At 55.3% G+C, this 12279-nt stretch overlaps 1 protein-coding gene across 1 annotated transcript in view; it reads right to left on the minus strand.

The window, feature by feature from the left end:
* FAM241A (family with sequence similarity 241 member A) overlaps window positions 1-11549 on the minus strand; it is a 55622-nt gene extending 44073 nt beyond the window's left edge. The window contains exon 1 of the mRNA XM_029076344.2: window positions 11431-11549. Coding sequence (XP_028932177.1) covers window positions 11431-11523 — 93 coding nt within the window. The 5' untranslated portion in view covers window positions 11524-11549. The remainder of the gene's footprint in view (window positions 1-11430) is intronic.
* Between the last annotated feature and the right edge of the window lie 730 nt (window positions 11550-12279).

Raw genomic sequence — 12279 nt, forward strand, 5'->3', positions numbered from 1 at the left:
TTAGCAAATACCACAGTTCTTACGATAACTATTAAGACGTGACAGAATCAGCTGCTGTGTCAACTGCCCTCGTTTCCGATTTGTCCACTCCACTAGAACTAGCTCAAAGAAAGCAGAGGGATTCATCTGTCGCAACTGACGGATATTAGGTAGGCAACTCTTCTAAAAATATACGAGGGTATAAAAATAGAACAAATACACTTGTTCTCCAAGCACTGAAATGAGGTCCTTTTAAATGCTAATATGAAAAAGGTTACTTCTGGACTACGTGCGTTGACCGCCGTATCAAAATGCAAAAAATATACTTTGAAGCAAAGCATTTAGGAGGTGCTTTGGGAAGAGTGAAGACTAGTACAAAAAGATCAGGTGAGTCATCTTGTTTATTTCAATAACGAGGACCACCAAGCCCTTTTTACCTAGGGTGAACCCGTCGAAAAGGGCGTCAGGTGTACTTCAGAGTGAAATAGTCTTCGGTTTTAGCGATTGAGTCTGGCCCTGAGAATCATTTCTATAAGCACTGCACCGCTAAAGGCTTTACGCTGAAGCTTTCGTAAACCACATCGTCTGGAAAACGATATGTCGCTAATGATGATGACGAGAAGCAGCGTGGCTCAGTGGAAAAAGCCCGGGCTTGGGAGTCAGAAGTCGTGGGTTTGAATCCTGAGCCCGCCACTTACCAACTCTGCGATGTGGGGCAAGTCACTTAACTTCTCTGTGCCTCAGTTACCTCCTCTGTAAAATGGGGATTAAGACCGTGAGCCCCACGTGGCCCGCTGTCACACAGTCAGTACTTAACAAATATCATCATCATCATTATTATTATTCATACCAAATCAAAGGCCTAGAATGAGGCAGGAGTCCACTATCCCCTACGGCTCTGAGTCCTGGCTCTATCAATCATATTCGATCGACGGTATTTATCCAGTGCTTACTGTGTGCAGAACACTGATTCCCCTTGATTCTATTTATCGCTATCGTTCTCGTCTGTCCGTCTCCCCCGATTAGACCGTAAGCCCGTCAGAGGGCAGGGGCTGTATCTGTTACCGATTTGTCCATTCCAAGCGCTTAGTCCAGTGCTCTGCACATAGTAAGCGCCCAATAAATACTATTGAATGAATGAATGAACCCTGTACTTAAGTGCTCGGGAGAGTGCGATACAATACAGTTAGTAGACTCTTACAGTCTTCGGCGCTTAGAGTCCAGGGGGGAAAGAGAGGGAATGAAGGCACACCCAAGCTAGTTTCATCCACCTCCTCCGAGAGCGATGTTCAACATCAAAATCTCGCGTGACAAGAGTATCAACGGCGAGGACCCTACGCCGGCACTGATGCGAGGACCCTCTCGACACGGTCCTTCCGAGAGACGCACCCAGGGAGTAGAAAGGAGGACTTTCGAGCAACTGCCGTATCACAGACTGAAATGGGGAATAAACAAGCACGGAAGAGAGAACACATGCGAGGACCCTCTCGACACGGTCCTTCCGAGAGACGCACCCAGGGAGTAGAAAGGAGGACTTTCGAGCAACTGCCGTATCACAGACTGAAATGGGGAATAAACAAGCACGGAAGAGAGAACACGCGTTTTAATGGCCCGGCGACGGGATATAAAAACAGACCGTTGGGACAAAGAGCCACGGGGAGATGGTCCGGTGGGTGGCGACCAGCAGAGGGGCTCCTCTCCGACCGGATTTGCCAGAGGAAGATTGGAAAACCAGCTATTGCAAATGGCAGATGAATCTGTGACAGCTCTAAGCCCAGCTGCCCACCTCCAACCACAAAACGTGAGGGCAGAGCCGCAAGACGCGGCGGCTGAGACCGGGAGCTCTGAGCCACAAGAAAGCCTGAATCTGCTCTTCTAGCCACAGAATCCCACTGCCTTTTTAAAGTTTCTCCCTTAACGTTGGTATCTGTTAAGCGCTTACACGGTGCAGAGCACTGTTCTAAGCAGGGGGGGGTAGATACAGGGTCATCAGGTCGTCCCACGTGAGGCTCCCTCCCGGTCTTCATCCCCATTTGACGGAGGAGGTCACTGAGGCACAGAGAAGGGAAGTGACCGGCCCAGAGTCACCCAGCTGACAAGTGGCAGAGCCGGGATTCGAACCCATGACCTCGGACTCCCAAGCCCGGGCTCTTTCCACTGAGCCACGCTGCTTCCCAAGTGAAGCCCAAGGATTCGTGAATCCTCCCCATCCTTGCTCATTCATTCAGCCGGATATAACGAGCCCTTAATGGGTGAGAAGCACTGTACAGAGCGCTTGGGAGAGTACAACAGTCCCATTCCCCGCCCACAACGAGCTTAGAGACTTACCTATGTTGTTCATTCGTTCGATCGCATTTACTGTGCGCACAGCACTGTACTGAGCCCTACGTCCCGTATCCTTATAGTTTTATCTTTCTTTATGGGCCCTTGGCCAGTGGCCTTTCCCCTTTTATCTCTACGCACTTGCATACTGCACCTACTGCTTATCAGTCAACGGGATCTATTCGATCAACCGACGGAATTCATTGGGCGCTTATTAAGTGCTTGGGAGGGTACAATGCGCCAGAATTAGCAGGCAGGTTCCCTGCCCATAAGGAGTTTACAGTCTAGAGGAGGAGACAGACATTAATAGGAATAAATGATTTATAATACACGGTTTAAAGATGCGTAGGGAAGTGCCGTGGGGTGCTGTGATGTCGGGAAGCAGCTCGGCGTAGTGGATAGAGAATGGGGCTGGGAGTCGGAAGGTTATGGGTTCTGATCCTGACCCCGCCGCTTGTCTGTTGTGTGACCTTGGGCAAGTCACTTCACTTCTCTGTGCCTCAGTTACCTCATCTGTAAAACGGAGACTGAGACTGTGAGCCGCCCCCGAGGGACGGGGACTGTGCCCAGCCTGATTTGCTTGCATCCATCCCAGCGCTGAGTACAGTGCCTGGCACAGACTGAGCGCTTAACAAATACCACAATTATTATTATTATTATTATTGTTGGGGTAATCTATTGAGCGCATACCACGTGCAAAGCACTGTACTCAGCGCGTGTCAGAGTACGCTACAACAGAGTTGGTAGACACATTCCCTGTTCACAGCGAGTTTACCGGCAAGCTTACGCATAGGGGCCTGTAGCCCTAAGTATTCACCTCATCTCCACCCCTCAGAATACTTACAATAATAGTGACATTTGTTAAGCGCTTACTAGGTGCCAAGCACTGCGCTGAACACGTGGGTAGATACGAGACAATCAGGTCTCACACGGGGCTCACAGTTTACGAAGGGGGGAGAGAAGGTGTTGAATCCCCATTCTGCAGATGAGGGAAGTGTGGTCCAGAGAGGTTAAGTGACTTGCCCCAGGTCACACAGTAGCCAAGTAGCAGAGTGGTGATCAGAACCCAGGTCCTCCAACTCCCAGGCCCATGCTCTTTCCACAAGGCCATGCGGCTTATGTACGGATCGTTACGCTCTGTTGTTTCCCCTGTCGGCGATTTATTTTTTTATCGTCATCGCCCTACTGCACTGAAAGCTCCTTGTGAGACGGGATCGAGTCTACTCCCCCAGGGGCTTAAAAAAATAATAATGATGTTGGCGTTTATTAAGCGCTTACTACGTGCAGAGCGCCGTTCTAAGCGCTGGGGGAGATACAGGGTCATCAGGTTGTCCCACGTGAGGCTCCCAGTCTTAATCCCCCTTTGACTGATGAGGGAACTGAAGCACAGAGAAGTGAAGTGACTCGCCCACAGTCACCCAGCTGACAAGAGGCGGAGCCGGGATTCGAACCCATGACCTCTGACTCCCAAGCCCGGGCTCTTTCCCCCGAGCCACCCTGCTTCTCTCATGCCCTGCACAGAGTAAGCGGTCGGTAAGAACCACCGACCGGACCTGGGCCGCAAACTGTGTTCTCTCCCAGTGCTCAGTACGGCGCTCTGCGCACAACGAGCACTTGATGAATCCCATCGCCGCCACCACGACTATTATTGAACCAAGTTTTGAACAAGTGGGTCAAATCACCAATAAAAATAGCTTCGACTGGATTGTGGTTACCGGTAGACTCCGCCCCGCTTTTCCTCATCTCCCACTCGCTTCCGCATCGCCCTGACTTGCTCCCTTTGCTCTTCCCCCTTCTCCCCGCCCCACGGCATTTGTGTATAGATCTATAATTCTACTTATTTATATCGAGGCCTGTTTACTTGTATCGATGTCTGACTCCCCCTCCTCTAGACGCTCAGCCCACTGTGGGCAGGGCTTGCATCTCTCCATGCCCGTGGTTGGGCAGGGATGGCCTCTGTTGCCAGTAGTACAGCTCTGCACACGTAAGCGCTCAATAAATATCCATTCATTCAATAGTATTCACTGAGCGCTTACTAGGTGCAGAGCACTGTACTAAGCGCTTGGAATGGACAAATGGGTAACAGCGACAGTCCCTGCCCTTTGACGGGCTCACGGTCTAATCGGGGGAGACGGACGGACGAGAACGACGGCGCTACATAGAATCGAGGGGAAGAACATCTCATTAAAACGATAGCAAATAAATAGAGTCAGGGCGATGTACATCTCATTAAACAAAATAAACAGGGCGATGAAGAACTAGACAGTCGAGCGGACGAGTACGGTGCCGAGGGGAGGGGACGGGAGAGGGGGAGGAGCGGAGGGAGAGCGGGGAGAAGAGGGTTTAGCTGCGGAGAGGCGAAGGGGGGGGCAGAGGGAGCAGAGGGAAAAGGGGAGCTCAGTCTGGGAAGGCCTCTCGGAGGAGGTGAGCTTGAAGTAGGGTTTTGAAGAGGGGACGGGAATGAGTTTGGCGGGAGGGCGTTCCATCATTAAGTATGATTGAAAGAATGAAAAATCTGCCGTATTGTACTCTCCAAGAGTTTAGTACAATGCTCTGCAGACAATAAGTGCTCAATAAATACGACTGAAGGAATGCATTGAATGAAAAAAGAGACAGCTATAGGTTGGACGCGATTAGGAGTGAATGATCCTCCACTAGATTGAAAACTCGTCGAGGGCAGGGACGGTGCCTACCAACTTCATCGTATGCTCCCAAAAGGTTAGCGTCCCGCTGTACGCTAAGCGATCAATACATTTCCCCCGATTGGCTACGGACGGCTGTGGGTCCAAACGAAGATCACCTACACACGATCCCGGGAGGTCTCCAGGTTAAAATGACCCATGTTTTGAAAACCCTCATTTCACTCTCCGTGTTCCGTGACGCTCGAAAGATCGCTCGGATGTCTCCCGCCTGGCCAAACCCGAAGAGGTTTTACGTCGTCCGTCGCCATTGCTCCCATAAATATTTCCATTTTTCCACACCGAGCAAGGCGAGGCTGAATTGCCAAATCATTTAAAAGAACGAGAAATAGCTCACTGGGAATTGGGGGGGGGGGGGGGGGCGGGGAGAATAGACCAGAGGGTAGGAAGGACCTTTGATTTCAAGTAACCAGAAATGGATTTTCTCTCCCAAATGAATCACTCATTGAAGACCTCTAGATATATCAAGAGATTAAGGGGGATCCTGAGTTCTTAAAGCGCTTCTCAGAATGAAGCTTTTACTCGAGAAATAAAGATGAAGCTTCCAGTGGGTGGATGGAAAAGAAAAAAGGTTAGCTGTAATGCAACAAGCTAGAGAATTCAAGAATGGAAAAATGTGCTTCTGATGTGGCCCTGCAAAAAGTTTTTCTTCATTCATTAGCATATTTTACCATTTTCTGTGATAGCCCCGCCTTTGCTGCAAAACTGATCCGTTCTTTCGGGTGCGATTTTAAAGCTCAGTATTTCAGACTGGAGAGACCCGGCAGGCAAGTTTATTTATTTATTTTTTTTTTACATCTTGACAGCATTTCCACTTTCTTATGGGAAAAAAAAAAAACCTTTCGTTTTCAACCCTGGTGAGCTAGGAAGGAAGCACCAGACTTTTGTGGAGAACTGGCTTCCGGACAAGAAACATCTCTCGGCTCCAAGCGCAAGAGGAACTCGAATGTAATATTTCGAGCTCAGGTGTGATAATTATGGTGAGTTGAACTGGTCAAGTTATCCGACTCATCTTCAAAAATCAAATACCGAAACAAGCAATTGCAAAAGACTGCAAAAAGAACATGCTTTTAAGAACCTCCAAGTGCATTTTAAGTGGCTCCTGACCTGAATCTGAATTTTCTCGATGATGCCTCATTATTTCCTGTGCATTTCTCGCAGAACATAAATTACCTGGTAAAATGAGGGACGAATAAGGACACGGCACACGAAAGGGCAACATCGCGACCTTGCAACGTAACCATTCAGATGATACATTTCACAAGCTTTCTTTCAACCGTTCCATCCTTTTCTAAAGAAACCTCATCTGAACTTGCGTCCCTCGGGTGAAATCCCGCCGCTTTTCCGAACGGCACAAGGAAATCGAGTCAGAATATAACCAGTCCTGGGTGGTTGCCGAGAAGGGAGGCTGGAGCATCCTGGTTACCCCGGTTCCCCCCCCGCCCCCCCCCGATACCTCTTTAATTATCAGATGAAACAAGGCGACATCTCAAGACCTGCTAGCAACAGCGCCTCTCATCCCCTAAAAGATCTTTAAGATCCTCGCGTCGCCTTCCGAGTTGTTTGGCGACAAATGTAGCTTTTACCCAGGACATTCGTTCATTCGGTAGTATTTATTGAGCGCTTACTACGGGCGGAGCACTGAACTGAGCGCTTGGAATGGACAATGGGGCAACAGATGGAGCCCATCCCCGCCCAGTGACCGGCTCACGGTCTAATCGGGGGAGCCGGACGGACAGAAACGAGACGACGTCATCACGACAAATAGAATCAAGGGGATGTTCGCCTCCTTAACAAAATATTTAGGGTAATAAAAAGATAGACAAATGAGCACAGTGCTGAGGGGAAGGGAGAGGGGGAGGAGCAGAGGGAAAGGGGGCTTTCCAGGATGTAAGTCAAGTCTCCCTCAGAAATGTGGGCAGATAAAATGATTAATGCGGTCTTGGCGAAGCCCTTTTTCGACGCCGTATCCATCCCACCTTCGGAACCATCACACTTATATGTGCATATCTGCCAATTGTTTTTTAAACGATTATAATAATAATAATAATAATAATGTCGGCATTTGTTAAGCGCTTACTATGGGCAGAGCACTGTTCTAAGCGCTGGGGGAGACGCAGGGGAATCAGGCGGTCCCCCGTGGGGCTCCCGGTCTTCATCCCCATTTGACAGACGAGGTCACCGAGGCCCAGAGACGTGAAGCGACTCGCCCACAGTCACACAGCTGACAAGTGGCAGAGCCGGGATTCGAACTCATGACCTCCGACTCCAAAGCCAGCGCTCTTTCCACTGAGCCACGCCGATTGTATCCCGCCCCCCTCCCCCCAACTAGACTATAAATTCACTGTGGGCAGGGAACTTGCCCACCGATTCTGTTGTACCCTCACAAGTACAATAATAATAACGGTAATGTTGGTATTTGTTAAGCGCCTACTATGTGCAGAGCACTGTTCTAAGCGCTGGGGCAGACACAAGAGAATCAGGTGGTCCCACGTGGGGCTCCCGGCCTTCATCCCCATTTGACAGACGAGGGAACTGAGGCCCAGAGAAGGGAAGGGACTCGCCCGCGGTCACCCGGCTGACGAGTGGCGGAGCCGGGATCCGAACCCACGCCCTCCGACTCCCAAGCCCCCGCTCTCTCCACTGAGCCACGCTGCATGTTGGTATCTGTTAAGCGCCTACTATGTGCCGAGCACCGTTCTAAGCGCCGGGGGAGATACAGGGGAAGGAGGTCGTCCCACGGGAGGCTCACAGTTAATCCCCATTTGACAGACGAGGGAACTGAGGCCCGGAGAAGCGAAGGGACTCGCCCGCGGTCACCCGGCTGACGAGTGGCGGAGCCGGGATTCGAACCCATGACCCGGGACTCCCAAGCCCGGGCTCTGGCCACCGAGCCGCGCCGCTTCTCTAGCGGTTCCCTTTTAGGCATCGCGAGCGCATCCGTCCGTACCTCTCTAACAGCATCGGGGTCCGTCCGCTCGTTTCGTCTTCTCGTCCGTCTCCCCCTTCCAGACTGCGAGCCCGCTGTCGGGGCGGGGATTGCCGGTCCCAGGTCACGGGTTCGAATCCCGGCGCCGCCACCGATCGGCCGTTTGACCCCGGGCCGGTCGCTTCACCTCTCCGGGCCTCGGTTCCCTCATCCGTCCAATGGGGACGAAGACCGGGAGCCCCACGGGGGGGACCACCCGATCACCCCGCATCCCCCCCCCCCCCCCGGGCGCTTGGAACAGTGCTCGGCACATAGTAAGCGCTTAACCAAGGCCATCGTTATTATTCCCCGTCGCCCGCCTGTCCATTCTGAGCGCTCGGCCCAGCGCCCCGCACATAGCGAGCGCTCGATAAAGACGGTCGAACGAACGGACCCTCCGGAGCGGGACGGACGGAGGGACGGAGGGAGTTTCCGGAAGGGAGCCGGGACCGATGTCCTAGCGCTTCGCCCGGCGCTCTGCCCCGAGGCAGCCCAAGAGCCCGGGCTGGGGCGTCAGAGGTCGCGGGTTCGAATGCCGGCTCCGCCGCCTGTCAGCCGTGGGCGACCCGCTTCACTTCCCCGGGCCTTCACTTCCCTCGTCTGTCAAACGGGGCCGGAGACCGGGAGCCTCACGAGGAACAACCTCTCGTACGTTCATTCGGTAGTATTTATCGAGCGCTCACTGTGCGCAGAGCACTGGACTAAGCGCTCGGGATGGACAAGACGGCAACAGAGGGAGACGGTCCCCGCCGTCCGACGGGCTCACGGTCTGATCGGGGGAGACGGGCGGACGAGAACGACGGCGATAAACGGAGTCGGGGGGAAGAAGAATCTCGTAAAGACGATGGCAACTAAATAGAGTCAAGGCGGCCCCGTATCTACCCGGGCGCTTAGAACGGTGCTTGGCACATAGTAAGCGCTTAACAGATACCAACGGTATTATTATCGGGCCTACACACACACACGGAGGCGCTGACGTAGAGCAGCAACGTGGCTCGGTGGCGAGAGGCCGGGCCTGAGAGTCAGAGGGCGTGGGTTCGAATCCCAGTCTGCCCCTTGCAGTCAACGGTAATAATAATAATGTTGGTATTTGTTAAGCGCTTACTATGTGCAGAGCACTGTTCTAAGCGCTGGGGTAAACACAGGGGAATCAGGTTGTCCCACGTGGGGCTCACGGTCTTAATCCCCATTTTACAGATGAGGGAACTGAGGCACCGAGAAGTGAAGTGACTCGCCCACAGTCACACAGCCGACAAGTGGCAGAGCTGGGATTCGAACTCATGAGCCCTGACTCCAAAGCCCGTGCTCTTTCCACTGCGCCACGCTGCTTCTCCACTTATCGAGCGCTCACTAGGTGCGGAGCACTGGGCTAAGCGCTTGGAATGAACAAGTCGGCAACAGATGAGCTGGGCGACTGTGGGCCGGTCACTTCCCTTCTCCGGGCCTCAGTCGCCTCGTCTGGAAAACGGGGCCGAAGCCGGGGAGCCCCACGTGGGACAACCTGGTTAGCCCGTATCTCCCTCAGCGCTCAGAACGGCGCGCGGCACACAGTGAGCGCTTAAATACCGACGGCATCAGCAGCGAGGCTCAGCCGAAAGAGCCCGGGCTTGGGGGTCAGAGGTCGTGGGTTCGACTCCCGGCTCTGCCACTCGTCGGCTGGGTGACCGCGGGCGAGTCACTTCGCTTCTCGGGGCCTCAGTTCCCTCATCTGGAAAATGGGGATGAAGACCGTGAGCCTCACGTGGGACCACCTGATCACCCTGGATCTCCCCCGGCGCTTAGAACGGTGCTCTGCACATAGTAAGCGCTTCCCAAATGCCAACGTCATCATCATCATCATCATCATCACGCCTGCACGCTCACACACACGGAGCCACCGATGCCTTCGATTAGACCGTGAGCCCGTCGTGCGGCGGGGCTGGTCTCTCTCTGGGGCCGAATGGCCCGTTCCAAGCGCTCAGTCCAGCGCTCTGCACCTAGTAAGCGCCTGACACCAAAGGTATTATCATCGCTAACAGACACCAACATTATCAATACGTGTTCCAAGCGTTCAGTCCGGTGCCGCGCGCATAGTACGCGCTCAACATCATCATCATCATCATGATGCATTCGAGGCGCTCAGTCCAGTGCCGGGCACCCAGTAAGCGCTCAACGGCATCATCATGATGCATCCGAGGCGCTCAGTCCAGTGCCGCGCACGTAGTACGCGCTCAACCAGTACCATCATGATGCATCCGAGGCGCTCAGTCCAGTGCCGCGCACACAGTAAGCGCTCGGCAGATGATTACGAGGCGTTCCAAGCGCTCGGGTCCAGTGCCGGACACACAGCAGGCGCTCAACGGTATCACCACGATGCTATTCGAGGCGCTCAGTCCAGTGCCGGGCACACGGCAGGCGCTCAACGGCATCACCACGATGCATTCGAGGCGCTCAGTCCAGTGCCGGGCACACGGTAGGCGCTTAGCAGATTATGATGCGTTCTAAGCGCTCAGTCGAGTGCCTTGCCCATAGTAAGCGCTTAGCGGATACCCACATTATTATTACGCATTCGAGGCGCTCAGTCCAGTGCCGTGCACGTAGTAAGCGCTTAGCAGCCGATCATTATGCAGTCCAGGCGGTCAGTCCAGTGCCGCGCACACAGTAAGCGCTTAACAGATGCCCACGTTATTGTGACGCATTCCAAGCGGTCAGTCCAGTGCCGTGCACCTAATAAGCGCTCAGCAGATGATTATGATGCCGTCCGAGCGGTCGGTCCAGTGCCGGGCACATAGTAAGCGCTTAACGGTATCATTACGATGCGTTCCAAGCGCTCGGTCCAGTGCTCTGCACCTAATAAGCGCTCAGCAGATGATTACGATGCGTTCGAAGCGCTCAGTCCAGTGCCGGGCACGTAGTAAGCGCTCAGCAGATGATTACGATGCGTTCGAAGCGCTCCGTCGAGGGCCGGGCACATAGTAAGCGCTCAACAGTATCATCACGATGCGTTCGAGGCGCTCAGTCCAGTGCCGAGCACATAGTAAGCGCTCAACAGTATCATCACGATGCGTTCGAGGCGCTCCGTCCAGTGCCGCGCACGTAGTAAGCGCTCAACAGTACCATCATGATGCATTCGAGGCGCTCAGTCCAGTGCCGAAGCACGTAGTAAGCGCTCAACAGTACCCTCACGATGCATTCGAGGCGCTCCGTCCAGTGCCGGGCACGTAGTAAGCGCTCAACAGTACCCTCACGATGCATTCGAGGCGCTCCGTCCAGTGCCGGGCACGTAGTAAGCGCTCAACAGTACCCTCCCGATGCGTTCGAGGCGCTCCGTCCAGTGCCGGGCACGTAGTAAGCGCTCAACAGTACCCTCCCGATGCGTTCGAGGCGCTCCGTGGAGTGCCGCGCACGTAGTAGGCGCTCCGCAGCGGATTACCGCGCGTGCTAAGGGGCGGGCGAGGGAGGGAGCGTGTCGGGGTGTCTCACCTGCAGCTGCAGGCGGGGGCGCTCCGGGGGGGGCTCCGGGGGGGGCTCCGGGCCGGGCCCGGCCTGGGGCTGCGGCTCCCCGACCCCGCTCATCCCGCGCCTCCTCCGGCCGCTCCTGCTCCTGCTCCTGCTCCGGCCCGCGCCCGCCCCCGCCCAATCGCCGCCCCGAGCGCCCAGGACACGCCCGAGGACACGCCCCCTCTCCGGCCCCGCCCAATCACCGCCCCTTCCCTCCGGGTGCCGCCCAATCACCGCCCCCTTCCCTCCGGGCGCCGCCCAATCACCGCCCTCTTCCCTCCGGGCCCCGCCCCTCCTCCCTTCCAGCCCCCTAACGGAACGGCCCCGCCCAGTCGTTGTCCCCTTTCCCCTTAGGCCCCGCCCCCTCCCCGGCCCCGCCCAATCACCGCCCCCTTCCCTCCGGGCGCCGCCCAATCACCGCCCCCTTCCCTCCGGGCGCCGCCCAATCACCGCCCCCTTCCCTCCGGGCGCCGCCCAATCACCGCCCTCTTCCCTCCGGGCCCCGCCCCTCCTCCCTTCCAGCCCCCTAACGGAACGGCCCCGCCCAGTCGTTGTCCCCTTTCCCCTTAGGCCCCGCCCCCTCCCCGGCCCCGCCCAATCACCGCCCCCTTCCCTCCGGGCGCCGCCCAATCACCGCCCCCTTCCCTCCGGGCGCCGCCCAATCACCGCCCTCTTCCCTCCGGGCGCCGCCCAATCACCGCCCTCTTCCCTCCGGGCCCCGCCCCTCCTCCCTTCCAGCCCCCTCACGGAGCGGCCCCGCCCAGTCGTTGTCCCTTTTCCCCTTAAGCCCCGCCCCCTCCCCGGCCCCGCCCAATCACCGCCCTCTTCCCT

The sequence above is a fragment of the Ornithorhynchus anatinus genome, chromosome 12 (assembly GCF_004115215.2).
Source record: "Ornithorhynchus anatinus isolate Pmale09 chromosome 12, mOrnAna1.pri.v4, whole genome shotgun sequence".
In the NCBI taxonomy this organism is placed as follows: domain Eukaryota; kingdom Metazoa; phylum Chordata; class Mammalia; order Monotremata; family Ornithorhynchidae; genus Ornithorhynchus; species Ornithorhynchus anatinus.